Source organism: Larimichthys crocea, chromosome I (genome assembly GCF_000972845.2).
Source record: "Larimichthys crocea isolate SSNF chromosome I, L_crocea_2.0, whole genome shotgun sequence".
NCBI classification, from domain to species: Eukaryota; Metazoa; Chordata; class Actinopteri; family Sciaenidae; genus Larimichthys; species Larimichthys crocea.
In genome coordinates this window covers 34,613,862-34,635,286 of record NC_040011.1, presented here as the reverse complement: position 1 = coordinate 34,635,286, position 21,425 = coordinate 34,613,862, and the positions used below count along the sequence as shown (strand labels likewise).

The 21,425-nt window shown below is 40.0% G+C and overlaps 1 protein-coding gene across 2 annotated transcripts in view; it reads right to left on the bottom strand.

The window, feature by feature from the left end:
• The window catches only part of diaph1 (diaphanous related formin 1), a 90,517-nt gene extending 70,545 nt beyond the window's left edge, over positions 1-19,972 (bottom strand). The window contains exons 1-2 of one of the 2 annotated variants that reach the window (XM_019263910.2): positions 19,004-19,972; positions 568-594 (exon numbers count right to left, since the gene is read on the bottom strand). In XM_019263910.2, coding sequence (XP_019119455.2) covers positions 568-594; positions 19,004-19,102 — 126 coding nt within the window. In that variant the 5' untranslated portion in view covers positions 19,103-19,972. The remainder of the gene's footprint in view (positions 1-567; positions 595-19,003) is intronic. The other variant, XM_027286694.1, reaches the window with a different exon arrangement.
• Between the last annotated feature and the right edge of the window lie 1,453 nt (positions 19,973-21,425).

The following is a 21,425-nucleotide window of genomic DNA, read 5'->3' as shown; positions in this document are numbered from 1 at the left end:
GTGAGATGATGATTAGGGACTACAGATGTCAAAGGTTTTTGCCAACAAACATTGTCACACAAAGTCAACATGCAGTTAACACTGGCAGGCAAAGAGCATGGGGCTTTCAGTCCCCCTGGTTTAAAAGAATGTGGTAAGTTGCCAATATTTGCACATATTTCTGAGTGTTTATATAATGAATAGCCAAATGAAAAAGACGTCAACTTTAGGAAACATGTAACCCTTGGCACATATTGACATAGTGGCCCTCCATTATAATAAAATATAAATATTTAAATATGCATAACTCTGGCATCCCCCTGTTTCAACCACATCAGGGCAACACTAGCCTATGTGCCAAGCATTTCATTCCATTAGTGTCCATCTACCAAGCATACACATCCAACATGAGTACAGCACAGGACAAAACACATAGTAAACAACACTTGTGTTACAGTGGATTAGGATTGTATGACGGATGGCGACATGACATTAGATGGATATTGATGAGCTGGTTTATCAAAGACCACAGTGACAGATGGATGAACCAAGCACAAAGGTGATGGTTGAAAGCGGTAACAAACCTACCTCGTCAGGAATCAGCCGTTTGAGTTTCTGTAAAGGATGAACGGATGAAAGGGAGAAAAATGACAGAAGGGTAAGAAAAATCAAACAGACGGCAGGGAAAAGCCGTGAAAAGAAGGGAGGCAGATGGAGGGAGAGAAAGAGAAAGAATCAATTAGACAGAAATCATTTATGAAGGGTAACAGATTCAGGAAACCATCTGAATTCATGAGTGATTCATAGTAGTACAGTGGGAAACAGTATACATAAATCAGTGTTACACCTCAATCTACGTATTCATACAACTTTCCAAAGAATTAATACTTAAAATAGAGTTTAAACTAAGGTAATCAAGACATCTGAAAAGTAATAATTACAAGTGTGGCATATTAGGAGCAGAACAGCAGTCATAAACAAAAGGTGGAGGGACGCAAATATTTTCAAAGAAAAATAATACATTTGCATGTCAGGGCCACTAGGTGTCAGGCTATACCCATTAATGTTCCCATAGGTAACTCATTGTCAGCAGTGCTACTTTCAAGTTGGACAAACATATTTTGACAAGGTGCCTGCAAAGAACCTTAAAATGTCTCTAATTAACACAATCACAACTAAAATTAGTAGATTAAAGAGAAGGGGGAAACCTGAAAAGAGTGTTTTGAAGAATATCAGAAGTAGTAGTATTTTGCACTAAATGGCAAATTTCCCTAGTATTCAAATTTAAAGGCAAGCTGTTTTCCATTTAGTTTGATAGAGAAAAGCATTGGTGAAATGCACCTCCAAGTGCTATACAATGTCAACAACCTAGAAGACATGAGAAGGGTCAGTCTGGATATGACATTAGTCTATGATCTGACATCAAAATGACATTGTAACCTTGGGAGTTGGTCTAGAGTGCAAGTGTCAAATGGTCACAAGATCACAGAACAAGGTCTTCTTTACAGAACAGACATAAACAGACTAAATGCTATTGAGCACAAACCATAAACACTGACTGCAGGGATCTGCAACTTTAAGACATTCAACTTTTGGGATCCCAGATTAAGAATATTACATCAGATTCACCTACAACACCTCTTGCTGTATTGTGAAAGTATGGTTGTGTGAGGGTTTGTAAAAGTTGTTTGGCATTTCTAAAAATTGTTGGTGGCAGCATAAGGAGACTGTGAGTACCATGTGGTGCATGCACAACAATATGCACAATACCACTGACAGCACCAGACCTAGTGTGCACTTATTGGAGGCAAGGACAAGGCCTGGGAATAACATTTTCTGAAAGAACTGTGCTCTTTCTTGAGGTTTAATGTATGGCTCAAGACCGCAAAAAACAGCTTTTAACCAGCATAAAGTGACCCCATCTACTCAGCAATATATCTGACCACAGTTCTACCTTGGGTATTTCATTCTGTTAGTTGTAAATCTAGTGAACTCCACTTATTTTGGTGTGGACATGTCTCTTGTTTGTGTTTGTGTGTGTGTGTGTGTGTGTGTTTGCGTGTGTGTGTTTGCGTGTGTGTGTGTGTGTGTGTGTGTGTGTGTGTGTGTGTGTGTGTGTGTGTGTGTGTGTGTGTGTGTGTGTGTATAAGCCAGCTGACAGCCTTCACATCAAAATAAATCAAACCAATGAGTGAAGTTGGGAAATTAAATGAATAGAGGTTGTTGTGAGACCTGCTGTGACAAAGCAACACTTGAGAGCTTTTGTTCCATTATTCTTTAAATCACCAGGCATTGCATTAGGACTACAGATACAGTTTTGTAGTAGTTTTGGTTTGTTGTTTCATTGATCTAAGCCAAAAGCCACTACTAACACTTCCTGTGACCTTGTCAAGGGACGTCTGTACATCTACAATTAGGTGGGCTGTCCCTTTACTACAAGTGCCACAGCTGCACAACAGAAAGAAGGCACTCTGATCATGGGGAGAGCAGTCGTGAGAGGGATGTTTCTGCTTACACAGCTGCCGTCAAATGAAAGATCCTCCACCCATGCACACACAGACAGGCAGAAAATAACACATACACAAATGTTGTGGTGCTAGTCAGCCCACAGAACGGAAATACACAGCTGACAGCAGGCACAGTGGATTCTGGGTAATCGTATGTCCGGAAGAAAGCAATAGAGATAGATAGAAGAGGAAGAGATGGAAACCTTTCTTGAATTTAACTGTCAGTGTGTAGTTCCTCTTTTCAACCCACAAGTACAGTTAAGAATATTTGTACTTGTGGACAAAATTATCCACCACAGTATCTGAGCGAGGATTTTTAAGGGGGTCGAACGGAGTGACATGTACTGCATCTCTTTCTAAGGAGAACCACGAAAGCAACAATGAACCACTGCAGAACCACTTTCAGTAGTGCTGAATAACAAGGTCTCCATTAAATGGATGAGCTAGTGCCAGCTATGATTCAAATACTAAAGGGTTAATGCCTGAATATCACTGATTTAACTGAATACCCCAATATTGTTAGAACATTCTTTCAATACACAGTCAGTGGCAATGACTGCAAAATGAAGCATCAAATAATCTAATTTCTGTTCAGTGCAATTCAATGTTTTCATAATTAAGTTTTAGATCAGGCAATGTGTTTTAAAATAAAAGCTTCAGTGACTTCTTTGAATCATTGTTAAACTGTTTTGTAAAACAATTATGACATTTACTACTAATCCATTGAAACTATTACTGAATTATTCTTCAGCCTTAACTGTTAAATACCAATAATAAAAAAAAGAAAATCTGCATGAATGTGTGTTTCTGCTACATTGATCTAGATGATCACATATCCTATCTCATTACCTGCTCTCAGAATATTGGGCACCTGTGTGTCCCCAAAGTAAAAAAAAAGTGACTGGCTGCAGGACTTTTACCTATCATACCCCACTCCTCTGGAATAACCTTCTCCCTGCTGGCATCAGACAATCTGACTCCATTAAGGCCTTTAAATCCAAACAGATTAGTTCAGGACTTGCCTGGTATCATTATCTTTCAGAGGATTCATCTCAGTCTCTCTCATCTCTTCTTATAATCCACATTTGTCCTGCTAACAAAGATAAAATTGTAAACTTTTTTTAATAACCCTCTCTTGTTTTTGTTTCTGTTTCTTAAAAGTTGTGTTTGTCTCTCTCTTCTTCCCTCTGTTCTTGTCTCTCCCTTTTCTCTCCTCTCTGCTAGACCACCAGCCATCTGGGAATCTCTCTCTCAAGGCTTCCGGGGCCTCTTCCTGACCTTTAGATCTGAAACATCATCCCACAGAAAAGTTAAGCTTCCCTTCTTTTCTCCTCTCTCCCTAGTTTGCATGTGTGCTGGGTGCGTTTGCTTGTTTCTCCTGTTTGTGTAAATGCTGTGCTGTCTTTTCTGTGCTTGTGTGGTCTGAAAAGGTTAGTCGTCCAGATATCCATGGTGGGATCGTATGGCTTAAGTACCACTTCTACGCAACTTCTACAACGCCTGAAGTTGTTCAATATCCTCTCGGATCCCGGATATTTTCCTGTTAGGAAAGGGTTTTTGGGGCAGGTTTACGTCAAATTAAGTGTCTAAGGACTGAGGGTGTTGACTGTTTGTGAGATTGTGAAGCCCACACATGCAAATTGTGATTTTGGGCTACATGATTTTTTTTCTTGGCTGGAAATAAAATTCACACAGATAATGCAAAATGTTATGACACGACAAACTGATATTAAAACTGACAAAAAGAACTGAGTAGCCTGTGGAGCAGGTTAGATAGATAGATGATGGTAGATAAAATCATTTTTAAAGCCAAACTGCCAACCATGTGCTTGTTCCAGCTTCTCAAATTTGACAATTGGCTGCTTTTGACTGTATAATACCAACTATTGGGTTTTGGAAAACAAGTCATTTAAAAAAAATACTTGACATCTGGGAAATTTCTCACAATTTTATGACATTTTATAAACTAATTGATTAGATACATTGTTGGAAAAAGTAATTGACAGATTAATCTACAATAGGTCTGAAAGTTTTTCTCAATTATAATGCAGCAGGCTCCCCGAGCACAGGATGCCAGCTAAATGAGCTAATTCATCTAATCAGCCACAATGTGTGGATTAGATAAAGTGGTGAGCTACATGTCACAAGCGACCTCTTACTACATTTTGAGTGAACATCAAATCACCACCTCATCAAGGTTAGCAACTATTACATAGAGCCCATAGATGGGTTACGACAACAGCAGGCTTTTAATGGCAGTCTTACAGCATGCAGATTTGCTAATAATCATCCACAACACTGAGGAGTTGTTGTTGATATTTAAGAGAATGGAGATAGGTGTAAAGAAAAACATTAAAACTGCACAGTTGCAAGTGAGGATATATTTATGAAAGTAAGAAATGTAGATTGGTGCACCCAATTGCTGCTTTCTGTGCAGGAAAAATTCCCTACAGTGCAACCCTTTCCCGCACACACACGTAGAACATATAAGTATTCTAAAGAGAGTATAATTACACAGCCTTGAAGGCAGAAGCAAAAAAAAGAAAAAGAAAGGAGGATAGGGAACAGGCTCGGTCTGTCTGGTTGTCTGTCTCTGAGACCAGACAGCTGTGGAGAACGCAACTCAGCAGATGCATTTGGCTTGTGACAGGAATATAATGAGCCAGTCACACATGGCTGCTGATGTTTCTCTATGTGTGCGTACCTGCACCTGTCTGTGCACAGTGCATACATATTTAAGTAGCAGGTCCTGACAGTGGTAAGAAAGATTATGTAAATCAGAGCGACGATGAAAAGTAAGTAAATGCAGGCTGACAGAAGACAGAGTGACCACTTTCACAGGCAAATGAGTCAAGTATCCACAGTTCTGTCAGATGATCATTCAAAACGGATGCATACTAGTTTAATGGTTGGGCTGAACAACAGGGAAGAAATACCATTTTGCTATCGCAAATTTGACAAGGGTGTGACGTATCTTGCCTTAGAGTTAATTAACAAATTACAAATAACATTCCATCATTACTGTGTGATGTCAATTATTTTATTTTCTATAATCTAATACAAATGCAAATACAGACATGCGCACAGATATTTATATATCTTAATATTTATCAAACAAAAATATTTAAATGTTAGTAAGTATGTCTATGTTGGCATAAAAGGTCAAGCATAAGCTGGATTTACAAATATTTTTGTTTTGTCAGCACGATTCACTTATCAGTAATGACCAGGCAAAAATTAGTGTCAAGCCGTGCCCATTAGTGTACCACATGTTTATGATTATAATTCTGTCTCGGTCTTGCCTACATGTTCACTTGGTCTTAATTTGATCTAACTATCACACATAAACATCCATTGTCTGGTACTTGTAGACAATAAAATCAGGAGGCCTGGGTGGGAACTGGCCAGGGACTTTTATGTGTGCTTATGTGTGTGAAATAAATATACAGAAATCACTTTGTTCTCACGACTTCACTGTGTATTTATAGAACAGAAAGGAAACAAATTACCTGTCTGTTAAGATGGATGTGGAGTTACTGCACTCATATTTCAGTTTGTGTTCTGTGTGACGTGTAAGGCGTAATGTGGTATTGGGGTTGTAACATTCCTAGATATTAATACTGTGTGAATACAGAGTTGGGTGGGGGAGGGAAGTATAGGTGAGGGAGAGAGGTATATTGATATGAACAGGTGAGGTGCTAAGTTTATTAAAAGTGGCAGAGCGGGGAATAGGGTGGAGACGTGGGGTAATGGAAGTGTGAGTGCATGCATATCATTTTTTACTGTTTGTGCTGAAGGAAGATGGATGTAATATCTAGATTATATTTAAAAACCTCTGACCACTGAACATCAAGTTAAAGAAAAATATGCTTGGTGTGTGTGGTCTATGTTAACCACGCTGATTTAACACTATTTACAATATTTCCATGGCTACATACTGAGTATACTGATGATATCATAGAGGCAGGCACACCCAGAGACAGCTAAAAAGTTTCCTACGCTTACTGCCTAAGCAGGAAATTACCAACAACCTTGACGTATTGCACACAGTTAAAAAGAAAAAACTTCCCTCCCTCTCACCAGAGTTTGCCTTGAAAAGCAAAAAAAAGAAATTATCTATCACAAACGCTCTTTTGAGAATTGTAGGGCAGAGTATGACAATATTGTGGTCACTGTTTCGAAGGAAACCTGGCTGTTGACACATGCCAGGTTAGTTACAACTTCCAAGCAACCTGTAACAAAAATGAAACAAACACTGACAAGCGAAAGAGAAAGTCCCCAAAACATAAAATGCAACACTTTTACCAAGGCTGTGAGGTCTATTCCTCAGAGGTCAGCATCTCCACTCCACGTCCCCACCTTAAATTGGACATTAGTCAATTCTTTCACATCCGATCCTCTTTATGCTGGAATTTTTAATGCTCCTCACTGACCTACTGACTGAAGGAACATTTGAGTGCACTGTCTCTGTGTGAGAGAGAATATAATTGTATATCAGTCTAAGTGGGGCATGTTTGCTGCATGACTGCTCCTTGTCCTTGGACTACTATTGTTAATGGAGACACAAAGCCCACTGACCCCCCCCAACCCTCCTCCACTTAAAACAAGGGAGGTCACTGTTCCCATGTCTCTCTCTTTGCAACCCTCGAAACTGCAAACTTTAATGCAGTATCCATGGTGTGATGTTGCATGACACAATTCAGTGTATTTCCACTGTGTCATCTAAAACTTGAATGCCTTGGAATATTTGGTTAATATTAGTCAAAAATGGCAAAACAAATAAATATGTAAATTTCATAGCATTTAAGTATTTTGCTAGTTCGAGTTTTTATTCTTATCTCGGTGAAAATTCATGCAGTATATACATAGCTTTTAGCAAATTCAAGCTGCATATAAATATGTATGCATGCAAGTCACATTCCTGGCATCCACACAGTTTTCTACCTGAAAAACTACTTCATTAGAATACAACTTTTTGGGTTTCTGATTACCTCTCCACTTCACCTGCAAATCACCTCTTTGTAAATAATCAGACCATAAAATGTCATTGTAATAAATTTACAGAGTTATAAAATCATGTCTAATAGTAAATTAAAATGGTGTGCAGTTCTTTTACTCAAATTAAACTTCCACAAACATATTTCATCGAATCAACGTGTCTCTCTTTTTAAAAAAAAAAAAAAAAAAACACAGGGTTGTGTCTGAATGCCCAGTTAGAGAGCTACAGATTAATCCATAAGCAAGAGGCAAGATACATCCTGGACAGGTTACTAGTTAAGGCTTGTCCACACAGGAGGTGGATCACCTGAAATTACCAGATGTCCATCTCATGCACTCGTGGCAGGAGAGTACACTTCTATTTTAAATCAATACAGCTGTGCAATGGGTCATATTGCACTCGTGCTATTTACACATAACCACAGTATCAAATTAGACTAGACTGTTTCTTCCTTTTTTCTTAGTTCAGCATCACAGTAAACTTTTACATTACATCAGCCTACGTGCGTCTCATTTTTTAGCCTACCTTATCTCTTAATGCTTTTCCTCGTCACCTGTTTTCCACACAGTCAGAGAAAGTAAAAGTGTGCTTACTGCTCATGGTTCAGTTATAAAATCCCCAAATAAAACATCTCTCCGTCAAGCTGCTGACAGCAATGTCAGCGGAAGAGTCAATCACAGTAGATGGCACAGTGGACTGTCTGGTTCAAAAGTGATGTAGCTGACTTCACTGACAATCACTGGAGCAGAGAGCGACAGAGCAGCCAACAGACTGGAGTCGCACTGCCCTGCTTCCAGTGTCACACTTCCCTCCGTTTATACCACCCTTCTCTACTTCCATCTCAGTGAAGTTTTGTGTCATTTTGAGATTTTGGGTTGTGAAGTGTACAGCCATGCTGGTGCTCCTGCAAAGTTCTGTGTACAATGATGCGGCTAAAAAAGGAATGCAGAGATTTCACTGACATGACTTCTCTGGTTCTTCTGAACTGATGATTCAAAACAACTTTTATGGGGCAGCCAAGAATCTTTCTCATCTTTTTTACTGATCTAAACATGGACCAAAACAAACACATACACATACACATACAGTTACAGATGCACTTGTAGCAGCTCTGCAGTGTGGTCAGCATTTAACTTCCACACTTCATTAAAATCACTATACACTTCACAGTTACAATCACAAAGGCTTGCAAAGTACTGTGTTTCATACATTAAGGTAAACATATTTAGACTATGCCGTCCAATAATATTATGACATAATAATAATCTCTAATATGAGAATGATGGCTTGTGGGAGAACAAAACCAAGGAGACAGCCACACATGCACACCAGTGATGCGCGGGTTGATCCAAATTGAGCGGGTGCCCACGGGTGGTCACGAGTCACCAAACATTATTAATATAAAGAGTTATAAACATATTCTATGCCTGCATTTTGTGAGCACTTAAATTAGGCATCCATGTGACAAAATAGACTATTGTAATCTAATTTGTAGTTGGAAATCCTTATTTATTTTGAATGTTGAGCACTATTAACTTTTGAATGAATGCTGATGCGGGACAAAAAGCCAGATTTTCCAACACGTGGAACTGAGCATGCCATTAAACCGCATTTTAATAGGCTACCTTTAAATGAATATAATAACTCAGTATTGCCAGTTTTATGTAGCCCGATGACGCTACGAAGTTAATCAAGAGTATAGACTACTTTTTATAATGTGGGTCAGGAAGCGGGTTGGGTACAATATTTCACAATTTTTTGATGCGATCCGAGTTCGGGCGGGTTAGTTTAAAACGTCAGCCGGTGCAGGTCAAACATGGACCCGCGCATCACTGATGCACACATGAACAAACAACAAGACAAAACTGTACAAAGCTGTTTGTCGGAAACAAAGGGGGAGGGAGATTAAACAACCACAGGAGTTGGGATTTTACAAATGGGTTCCACAGAAACACTGACAGAGATATTTAAAGGAAGTAGATCCAAATCACAGACTCTGAAAGTACACAATTCAATTATGAACTTAGAAGGCAAGAGAGAGGGATAAGCAGTGCATTTGTGCATATGGGTAAGGAGAACACAACAGAAACACTAAAATAATACGTCAACCCCCAACTACCACCGACACCACCGTGTTTGTTATGTGCCCCAAGTCACCAACAACAAAGAGGCTACACTTAAGCATTAAGACAGTGTCAACAATTGTTGAATAACTTCATATTTGATCACAAATCATATTCTGTTGGTGTTTCTCAGATTGATTCAGATTCATTGATGTGCTGTCATTGCTGCAGCAGTGTTTAACAGAACAACTTAAAACATCCACCTGAAACATCACTGCAAAATAGAAAATGACGAAGCTATTATTTTATATCACCTAACTAGTGTGATTTCTCCCCTGATGCTTAAACACTTCCAAACAAACGTCACCCTTGCAGGCACTTTTGTTTCATGACTTTGTCATTTCAATACCGATGAAAAAACTGGTGTCAGGGTGTCAGGCCTTCAGGGTCATTTAAATAACGGTTGCATCCTGAAACCCAGCGTCTTAGAAGGGATGAGGCCGCCACACAGCACATTTAAACCCTTACCACCTACACATATCATCTGCTCACAAGCAGAATGAAGCATCAATCCTACACAAATTCCCCAACTGTATACAAATCTCTAACTTTCACCTACATATTACCACAAGAGCTGGTAAGTGTCACTGACACACAGACATTCTCATTACCTCCATCATACCCTCACATACTCGGTCCATTGTGACAGCACACAGAGACTTGGCTGATATGCATGCATCATTGACTGTTCCTACTGATGACTCCAGCCTTCTAAATCAACAGAGACGGGGTCTGTTTCTATGTGGCTTAGAGGCCCACCACAGGAACAACTCTAAGTATGAGAACTGCCTAAAGAGAAACTGCACAAAGCTAGAGAGAGAGTACAGGAACGTTTTCTGTCTCTTTTTGTTTTTGTTTTTTTTGCCACAATATAACCTCAGGCAGGAGATGAACATCATGAAACCTCCTGGATTGTGAGAAAAGCTGATTAAGATATGTGAATATGTACAATGTATTTTCCTTAGCATTATACTTTCAGGAGACTTTCCTTCAACATTTAATCATATTTACAGCCAAGAATGTATTTCGAACATTTCACAGGCTGTTGTCAACAGATTTTAACAGTTCTTCAGTACTTAACAAATCAACACAAGTGTACCAGGCCCTCAACCATACCAGGTGGGAACCTTCAGCTGATGAGGAGCCATAAAAGAATCTTCTGTCAAACAGGGGTCGTCCACTAATCAGATGATCGCCGGTTCGATCTCCGGCTCCTCTGGTCCGCATGTCGAAGTGACCTTTGGCAAGATACTAAACCCCAAATTGCTCCAGAAGGCTGTGCCATCGGTGTGTGAATGCGTATGAATGGTTATCTCCTCAAACTGATGAGCAGTTGGCACCCTGCATGGTAGCCAATGCCATCAGTGTATGAATGTGTGTGAATGGGGTGAATGAGATATGTAGTGTAGAGCGCTTTGAGTGGTCGGAAGACTAGAAAGGCTGTATATAAGTACAGTCCATTTACCATTTCCATTTATTCTTACTGGCCACCATGCCCCACATCATTTCCCCTAACCAATCTTGACAGTAGTAGTAGTAGTAGCAAAGCAGGTCCATGAAAAAAATACTAGACAAAACCAGAGTTGTGTTAAAAAAAATAAATAACATCAATATCACAAAGCTGTGTTCAACATTTCAACATTACTGCCACTGCTGGTGGTCTGACACAGTTCAATCTACTTGTTACTGGACTACAGGCACTAAACCACTTTTCAGCACACACAGTGATTATAAAGTGAATTAATCACACATTTCAGGTTAAGCTTAGTTTCCTACGCTTGTCGCCAAGACACAGCAGGGTGTGTATAGATTTATTCCACAGTCTTGCTCCACTCTTAGTAACACACAAAAACCCCTGCCCTACACACACAAGTGGTACACGTAGGCCCACGTTGTTTACAGTCATGGTGTTGAGATACACAGAGCAGTCCGAGATTAGCTGTAATCTGACATAGGTAGACGAGGGGGAAGTCACAGAGGACTGACACTGTAATCCTAACTAAACCCCTCATACACACACAGGTGCCACATACAGTCAAAAGTCTTCGTATGTGTGAGGATCAGTCTACAGGGCTGTCAATCCAGCTATGCTAGTGCAAAGTATTAGTGCATACATAAATCAAAAATCTCTTCACAGCACTGCCCTCTGTCACCTACCAGCTGACTGACTGAGAAAGATGGACAGAAAAAGAGCATAAACCCATATCAGCTTATCCATTCATGACTACAAGAAATGGGAGATAAGGGACAAATCTTAAAAAGGGTGGGAAGAAATATATAATAACACTATGAACCATTCTTTTTTAGCAGTCTTGTGAAGCAACATAGTTATAGCCCCCCAACCCCCAATCTGGCATTGACACAGAGGAGGTTTCCAGAGCTATTCGACCATCCAAAAAGCATACTGGCAGCTTAAGAGGCAGCATATCTTAGCCAGCCCAGTCAGTCTTATTTTACAGCATAAACACAAACACACAGACACACAGGTAAATTGCTGACTAACTCGTTTACCAATCATAAAACTAGAGATAGAAATACAAACACAAACACTTGAAGACAGGTGACCATGTGAAAATGTTTTATGGAGGTTTTTAAAACAGGAATCAGCAAAACAAACTGACTAACCTTGGAAGATGCAGAGAAACACAGAGAGAGAAATAAATTATCTGATTATATGTGAGGAAACGGTGGGATCAGGTAAAGCAGCGGTTTCTTTTTCAGTAGGTAACGTCATTAACACCAAGCATCTTCCACAAGTTCTACCTGATTTATAGGGCAATATTTTGAAACATACTGTGTCTGCTCTGTTGATTTTCTTTCCTTGTTTGATACCGCGAGAAAGACGCAGAAAGCAGTTGCACAGTAATTCTGTGAAACACAATTTACATTTGTTTGCTTTAAGTTGCTCCCAGCAGGTGGTAGAAGGTAGGATGCTATGGTTTAAGTTGTGTTTCTAAGAAAGGGAGTGGAGTGTGTTTCACATGTTGCATGCCAAACAATTAACACCTGTAGATGAATGATACTTCTCATATCCTAAATTGTAATATACAATGTTATTGTGATTAAATTAATAAACAATGCTACACTATAAATAGAAGGTTTTAAATATACTCTGAGATCATTCAACACTGCTTCCTATTTGAAAAGCCATACAGCAGAAACAACGTCCTGATTTACTCAGGGTAACACGGTTACTCAGTGTTGTCCATCCTCAGTCTGGAATGTTTCAAACCTGTCCATTAGGCTCCAATGATAAAACCCTGGTCTATATTTTAACATTATCCAGGCCTCTAAAGCATCCAGGCCCCCAAAAGATTTGAGAGTTGGGTGTGTGTAAACATATTTACTAGACCATTGGTACCTCCATACACAATGGCTGGAAAGGAGGGAAGGAGAGAGATATGGGTACGCAATAATGGAGACGAATAAGGAAGCATCCTGTTCGCTATTTTTGCACAACTTCCTGTCACAGCCCTTAGAATTTGTGAAATAATAACAGGGTGGAACACATATCAACATGCGTGTGTATGTGGGTCCGTGCAAGTATGCATACACACATGCACAACTACACAAAGTAAGAAGGAGAAGTAAGATTTAGCCGTTTGCAAAGTGTGTGAACAATAACTGGTGACCCAGAAGGTCATAGAAGTTTGAACACAAAACTCATATTGCTTCAGATTTTAATATCTTTCCACTGAAGCCAAATGCTAGAAATGCACAAAGAGAGCAGTTTATTTTTAGTTAAAAGATAAGAAAGGGAACAAAACAAGTGAAACACCACTGTCTGGACTAGCCGGTTTATTCATTTGGACTATAAACCTAGTGAAGGCCTTCGACAAACATGGCATGTGAAACTGACTGTGGTAAATATTCAAGAGCTCCTGGCAACATAAGCACAGAGGTATTTGTTGAAGCTCATCTCTGACTAAGGGGAAATAAGATCGGTTTCCTCTAACAGCCTCTATGTGTCAAACTAAACAACACATGCATGGTAGCATAAGGCTTCTAAGCTAACGCAGACCACATGACATGAACATCATACAGTTAACACAAAAAAGTTAACAAAAAGTAAAGTACAGAAGTTGAGCATAAATTGGCTGTTGACTGAAATATCTTGTCAACAAACATTCATCATTCCTGCACCTCTTTCATGTCATGCCTTATGACTGCAGGGCTTAACAAACCATATCTGATATCTGCAACAAAAAACAAAAAACACTTTTCCTCCTTGAGCATGCAGAATGACTGATATGGAGGTGTTAGGTACAGCAGAGTATTAATCAATAACTAAATACAATTCCGTAATATTTCAACAATATTAAAAGGCGTCATTTGTTGCAGCACATTGTTGGGCTGTGAATAAATGTGTTAGGATGCTAACTCTGATGCATGGACCATATCGGGCTCCTTTATCGTTTATTTTCTGTTCCGGCAGTTCAGATTTGTGTGGATATGGGCTGAAAAGATGACTCAAGTCATAATGCAGAATGCATAATCAGAATGCACAGATCTGATTGGATGAGTAGGTTCATGTAAGATAATTTACAACACATGCAACTGGTTCTTCTGGACCACTAAACCAGTGTGATCAAAGCTAGAAAACCATGGTGACATGGAAGAGAAAAGCAACATCTTGTACCAACTACGTGGCTGTTAATTACTCCATCATTAGATCAACTGTTTGCAGAAAGAACAATAGTTACTAAGAGTGGGCAGCTTTTAAGGTGACATTCTCAAATGTCTTGTTTTGTCCGCCTGAATAGTTTATTACTTAACATAATGGTGTTTCTTTTCAACATAAAAAAACAACAAAAAAAATAAACTTTAAAAATACTTTTTGCTTGAATTTATCAAGTTTCAAAACAGTTGCTGGTTATTTTCCTGTCAATCAAAAATAGATTAATTGATTAATCACCACAATCCTAAAGCGATACAATAGCTCTATAGAAAAATTGCTCTATAGCGCTAGTCCATTGTAAGAATGAGGAACACTTGTTTAAAGTCAAGTGGGAAATCTGAGTCTATGAGAAAAACATATTTGAATGAAACGACCATCCAGGTGAAGGTAAGATTCAATTACAAGCATGCTATTTCAGTGGTGCAGTGACTCTGCATTCCTCTGTGTGCCTGCCCTAACAAATATGTCACCTGTACTTTTATTACACAACTGGGCTCTCACATCCAGTTAGAACAGGCTTCAGTAAACCACAGTTCTCAGCTGAGCCAACAGCTGTTCCTTACTGATCTGTAAAGCACAGTCAGGACGAAGCAATCAGAGAACACAATGCATGTTAATCATCTTGCTTATCCATTGCAGATTACTCCAACAAGTGTCTTTAGTCAGTTTAATTACTGGTGTCTGAGGATATTTGTCTCAGAGTGAATGACAACTGCTGCAATCCACAAATCAAATTGATTGCATCTAAGAAGAAAGTGTCTGCGTGTTAACCTGCTGTATGTCTCATTGAGTAAAGGATTTTAGATCCACATTGGACTGTGGTGGCAGAACTGCTCCCTGTGCGTTAAAACTTTCAGTCATGCTGCACTTCTGTCCGCATCTTATCAGTTATGTCACACCAGGAATTTTATCTTTAACAACTATACAACCTGTCACTGATTTGTTTCAACCATAGAGAGGTGCAGAAGCGGTTTCCTGCCAACACATCCCTTCTTTTAACTGTGTTCTTCGAGTCTGCTCCATAATTTAAGCTTTCCATACTCATCACATCGCCTGTAACTTATTATTGTTGACTGCAGTCACACTTGTGTGCATTTTCTGCCTTCCTTAATCTCATTATCTGCATTTCTCTTTCTTTCTTTTGTTTTTTTCCCCTCACACTTTATTTTGTTTTCTGTCAAACTGTCAGTTTGTCTGTGGCTCTTTGTTTCCCCCCTGTCCTTGCTCACTGATGGCTCACTTGCTTTCCCTTACTCAGCCTTCCTCTCTAAAATACTCCTGTTCACTCTGAGCCAAGAGGCCCCTGCCACTAGCAGTCCATTAACCACTCCAGTTTCATGCTGGCACTCGGTCATCCTATTCTTCAGCTCACAGTATGTTCTTCTTCCCCTGACATGAACAGGAAACTGTGTGTCTGTGTGTGTGCCTGGTGTGTATGTTCGGGGAATAGAACAGCCACACATAAAAAAAGAAAAGGGCAAAAGAGTCCCACTGTGCACCAAAGCAGATTTTCAACTACTCTACTTGACTCAGACCACTTGAGTCAGACTGTGACTTAAGAGTCATGACCTGACAGGCATAATTCATGCCGTTATCTTAAATTAAGCATTTGCTGAGGTGGTTCCCCCAGGAAGTAGGTGCACTGCTGCACAAAGGCATGTGCAGGCACAAGATTTTACGCTTGAAGGAAGGTGCACTTATCTTTGCAATTAATCAGAAGTTAAATGATGAACGCCACCATGTCAAACTGTGACTCACTGGAAACAACTTGGGCAACAACCCCCTAATTCAACCATGAATACAAATCAGACAAACAGAGGTAAACAAGTGCCACATAATTTAAGTGTTTTTGGTTGCTCTTGTTCCTTCTGGTAGTGCTTGACTGTACTGCGGATTTCCTCTTCAGCATCAACATAAATGCATTACTTCAGTTGATGGCTGGGCAGCATATCATGATACATTCTGTAGCAGGGAACCAAAACTGGGAATCTTGCTATAGTCAATTACAAAATTATTATTATCATCATCTCTGGATATTTTCTTGTCTATGTTGACAATATATTGTTCACAATGTGTTTGTCTATGACGATAAGTATCATTTTCAGTATTAGCTGTACTTTTTCCAATTAAAGTGCAGTTTTATATCCTGTAAGCCATCCTCTGACATGACTCTCTGAAACGTATGTGGTTTAAAATCCAACCCATGGCATCATCAAATGGATTGAAAGGACAATATGAAATGCCAACAACTGGTAAATAACCAATGAAGCTCTTCGAGAAATGCAAGGATATCCCCAGGGGAGCATGTTCAAGTTACACTCCTCACTCCAAATATTAAATGGTCTCCTTGATAACTAATACTCCTTATCAGGGTTTGAATAAATTCAGCAAACCTTTCTACTGAAAACAAATAACCTGCCAAACTCAACAAGATGTCTCAGAACCAGAATTTTTGATCTACGGTTCCCCTTGTATTCCAAACAACTGTCCAAGCCAGTGATCTCTGGCTAATCCACACCGTGCCTGCCTGCTGAGTTGAGCCAGCCTGTTTATGTCAACAGCATTTATAGATGCTGATCCTTTCTGTCTCTCTGAGCCTGAAGAACACAGATAGCGCTTCAGGGAGCACAGCTAAAATGACCTGCTTTTGGCTTCAAACAAAATACATACTCAGCTACAGAGGTACCTGTAAGCACAGCAAATCAGGTTAAATATTCCTGTAAGACATAACTGCAGGTTATATATGCCAAAGATACAGCCAATGTGTGAGGTGAAACACACACGGCACACAGAGGGGTTGATATTGGGGTTAAAGTGTATTTGATGTACAAAATGGTGAAAGAGCTGAATATAAAAAAGGACATAAATATCTGTATGTCATTTGCAAAAACAACCATAGTGTCTGAATACCAAATCTAGTTGAAGCGGCAATTCAGTTGCACTATTCCAACAACACATTTTATTAAAAATCATTCCAAACATTTCTGGAAATGGCCCATTTCTGGAAAAAGAGACGATTACTACAACTGGATAACCCACCCACACGACTTCATTTAGGCCCAGACGATGGAGAGACATTCACACAGGGATGATTTTGGACTGAAACACCAAATACCAAGATGACGAGAGACCGCACATACACAAGTCACACATATAGCTTCATGTTATCATTAATGGTATTTTTCTTTCTGCAAAAGTGGAGAGTGATGAAATCAGATAAGTTAATGCTGCAGACAAGATAGTTGAGAGATGACATCACACTGTAGATTTAGCATGCGCACCCAACCTCTACACCCGTTAACCTCTATCTAACCTCTGACTGTGGTGTAATAAAAATTGTGCCAGGATGAGCTCAAATTTCAGAGCTGGTGTACTGAAGTCAAGGACATATTATACCTCACTCTACGGTGGGCAGTCTAGCTGCACACACAGACATGCACTCCCTCCCTCTTAAACACAGACTCATGCAGTGTTATCACTAAACATTGCACAATTGGTTTCTGTCTGACTCATGTTTACTTGTTGCCCCACCTCAACCTGTGCGAACATTAACACTGTTCACATATTATGCCATTCATCACAATACATTCTCCATTTCTGCATACATTTACAGTACGGTATTATCAGCTTTCTACATCTTTACTAACTGTGCCTGCACGCTTGTGTAGACTGACTATACTAACGCGCCAATTGATGTCATCAAAACTATGCCTACCAACCACAACCTCCTCCGACTACTGCTTGGCAGAGAGTACCCGATGGTACTATTTACATAAAACAGGTTTTCAACGAAAAGCCTGCACAAACTGTTCTGTATGCAACTGTGTCTTGAAATAAAATGGTTTGCGTTCATTCCTGCCAGCGTGATAGAAAACAACTTGTGGTCTAAACAAAGGATCTTTTTAGTGTGACCAAAAGGGTCTGAAAACTCTCCGTAAGTGTGTGTGTATAGGAATTGTTTACTCGGTGACCAGATATGTCTTCTGTGCATCCTCTATGGTTACCGTTTGTCAGTGTGTGTGTGTGTGTGTGCAATATCAGTTTTCACCTGTTGCTAGACATGGCTGAGGGGTTAAGTTACGCAACAGTTTTTACTGGCTGGTGATACGCATCACCACCGATGACTCTTACTGCTCCCACCAACACACCACCCTGAATCACACATGCTGACACAGCCAGGTAGACACCACATGATGTCATCCCGATTAAGTCACTTCGAGAAAATTTCGATGTGCCCGTGCCACACCTTACCACAGTACACTAGGTCATTTATCTGACACAATTACATGAACGTGTTTTTGTTATGTAGTGTTTAAAATGCATACAGCCCTCTGTGTATGAACAGCAATGATAAGTGGGCTCATGTGGCGTGTTTATAACTTGTCAAATGTTTCAAAATGATAAAGTGATTTGCTGAAGTGTTGCGGTTTATCAGCAATGCATAACTTCTGGTTTACTGCACAGTTCAGAATTGGAGAGACAGCTACTTCCTTGTATGTTGACACTTTGACCCCACTCATGAATCCTACTGGGTAGCATTGCTCTGTGGCAGCTGGTGCACAGCTTTAGGGGGTGAAAGTTACAGGCTGATTACAGGTACGGTGGCAGTTTTCTGTGTAGCTTTAACTTGAAACATGAGAAGAAGAAGAAGAAGAAGAAGAAGAAAATGTAACCATCTGTATTTTGTTGTTAGGTGCAACACCTGAGAGATACTCACAAATTTCTTTTTCCCATCTCCATCTTCGTAGTTCTTCTTTGATTTCTTGTCTTTCTTGGGTCCAGCAGCAGAGGCAGAGTTCCCCGTGTTGTGCTCCATACTTGTGAATTAATCCAACTCCTTGAGTCGAGGTGACAAAATAAACTCGTGTGGCGGTAAACTAAACACAGCAAAAGATGTTTCTTAACATGCGAAGGGGCTAACTGTTGATTTCCTTAAGGCCTAGGCTGGTCCCCTTTGCTAAGTAGCCACAATTAGCACGGTGCTGCTAATGATTTGGTAGAAAGCCAACTACACCGAGCAAACCCCCTCCGCTAAGCCGCCTGTCTGTATCACAGAAGGAGGGAAATTCAAAGCACAACCCCCCGAGTGCTCCGGACGAAAAGTACGATAACGGCTTGTTGCCTTTACAAAATACAAATGAGTACTTTAGTTCACCTGTAACACAATCCGCTTCAATTCAAAGTTTTAACAAAGTCTCTTTTTAAAGTATGAGGCGCTAACGTTAGCTTTAGCTTTAGCTAGTCTGGCTACAGTAGGTAAAGTAAAAAAAAAAAAAAAAAAAACTCTTCCCACTTCCACGAGTTGTTTCGGGGACCACAACACAAGCGACGGGTCGGTGTTACGGATGACTCGGCCTGGAGGCTTCTCCTAAATTAGTTTCCATGACTGCTATAACTTTAGTTAAACTTTTTAACCCCTGAGTGACAGCGGGGGAAAACGACTACGTCTTTAGCAGCAGAGAAGTCTTCCTGTTCTTCTGACAGTCCGGTCGGAGCTGGTTGGGGAGGAGCCTGTGCTGTGCAGCTACACCTGGGTGGATTTATCTGACACTTCAAACATGACTGCACAGATCTGTAATCTGTGGGTGCAGGGACGAACACAGCTTCCATGGAAGAGTTACACGGCTTTACGGTAAAAATAAGGAGCCAGTCCAACTGCTGACTAACTTCCCATTGTGGTGTTTCCATGGCATCTGTGTGCATGACGTGTCTTAAGCAGGGAATGACGTAATAACGAACTGTGTCATAATCTAGAATTAGAATTAGAATTAATTGAATCCACAAAGAAGACAAGAAAGGATCCAAAAACAACAACACACACACTCACACGGTCAGTAAGGTGAGCAGTGTAGTAGAATAACCCACCACCAGCAGGCAGCACAGGCCAGTTAACCTAAATATTGCAGTCCACTACTGAACAATCAAGGTAAGAGTAAACTCCCTACACCTCAACACACACTATACACTGAAGTTTAATAGTTAACTGGAAAGGGTTTTACAGTTAAGCAATAAGGGAGGAAGAGTCTCTAGGAGCGACTGGGGGAACCTTTTTTATTACTATTATTTTATTCATTAGGCTACATGTACTATAAAAGCTCTGTAAGAGAGAGGGAGACCTGCCTGTAATAACATACTGCTATAACACACAGCTATTGCTACTGTTCCTTCTCTCTGTGACACACTTTTTTTTTCTTTTTTACTTGTACTCTCAGATGTTAGATGGGTTAGGGAACCTCTACTCAGACATCTAAGGTTGCACACCTTCTAGATATCACACAGATAAATGATCAAATCTCACATTATGAAAGAAAAGGAACTCTGCTGCTGAGAGATCTTAATTGTTCTGTAGACTAGGTCATCATCAGTAATCCTTCCTTCCTGGTTCATCTGCCGTGGGACTGTTTTGTATTTTGTAAAAGACGATGTTTCAACACGTGTGGTTTTGGCATTTTGCCATGTTGTACTGTAATGGTGCAAACAAATAACCAGACTTGGGGCGCCACCAAGTGGTGACAGGCTCTGCAGTGTCATCAGAGTTCATACATGTCAAGCAAAGTTAATGTACCAATAGGTTTCAATTGTTGAATTGCCTACTTTATATTGTTCTCTAAAATGATTTCTTTACACTCAAATTCAATTGGCGCTGGGTGGCGGTTATAGGGGGAAAATAATAATAATAAATAAATGCACAAGGCACTTGCAGTAAATGATTGAATCAAGAAGGCACATCACCCATTCTTCTTAATAAACTGACTAAATCGACACAATTCCGAGGAGAGTGTCTTCCAAAAACGATGTATGTACAACACTCCAGGCAGGTGTGTCCTTTTGTTCCCCTTTGCAATTTCAGCACTTCTAAGATCCAGAAGATATTATGATTACGCACCATGGACAACAATAATCACGCTGTTTGTCTCATCATTAGATGAATCCAGGGGTCACTGGATGAATATTCAGAGGAATTCGTTGCCTCCACTTGGCCTGGCTTGAGCCATTTTGAGATATAATGTCCGATACCCTACTTGAAATGCAGTGTTTCTCTTACCTCTCAGACGCACACAAACCTATTTGCACTCATTACACCACGCATACATACGCGCAGGATCAGGATTACAGAGATAGGTTCGTCTGTCTGCCTT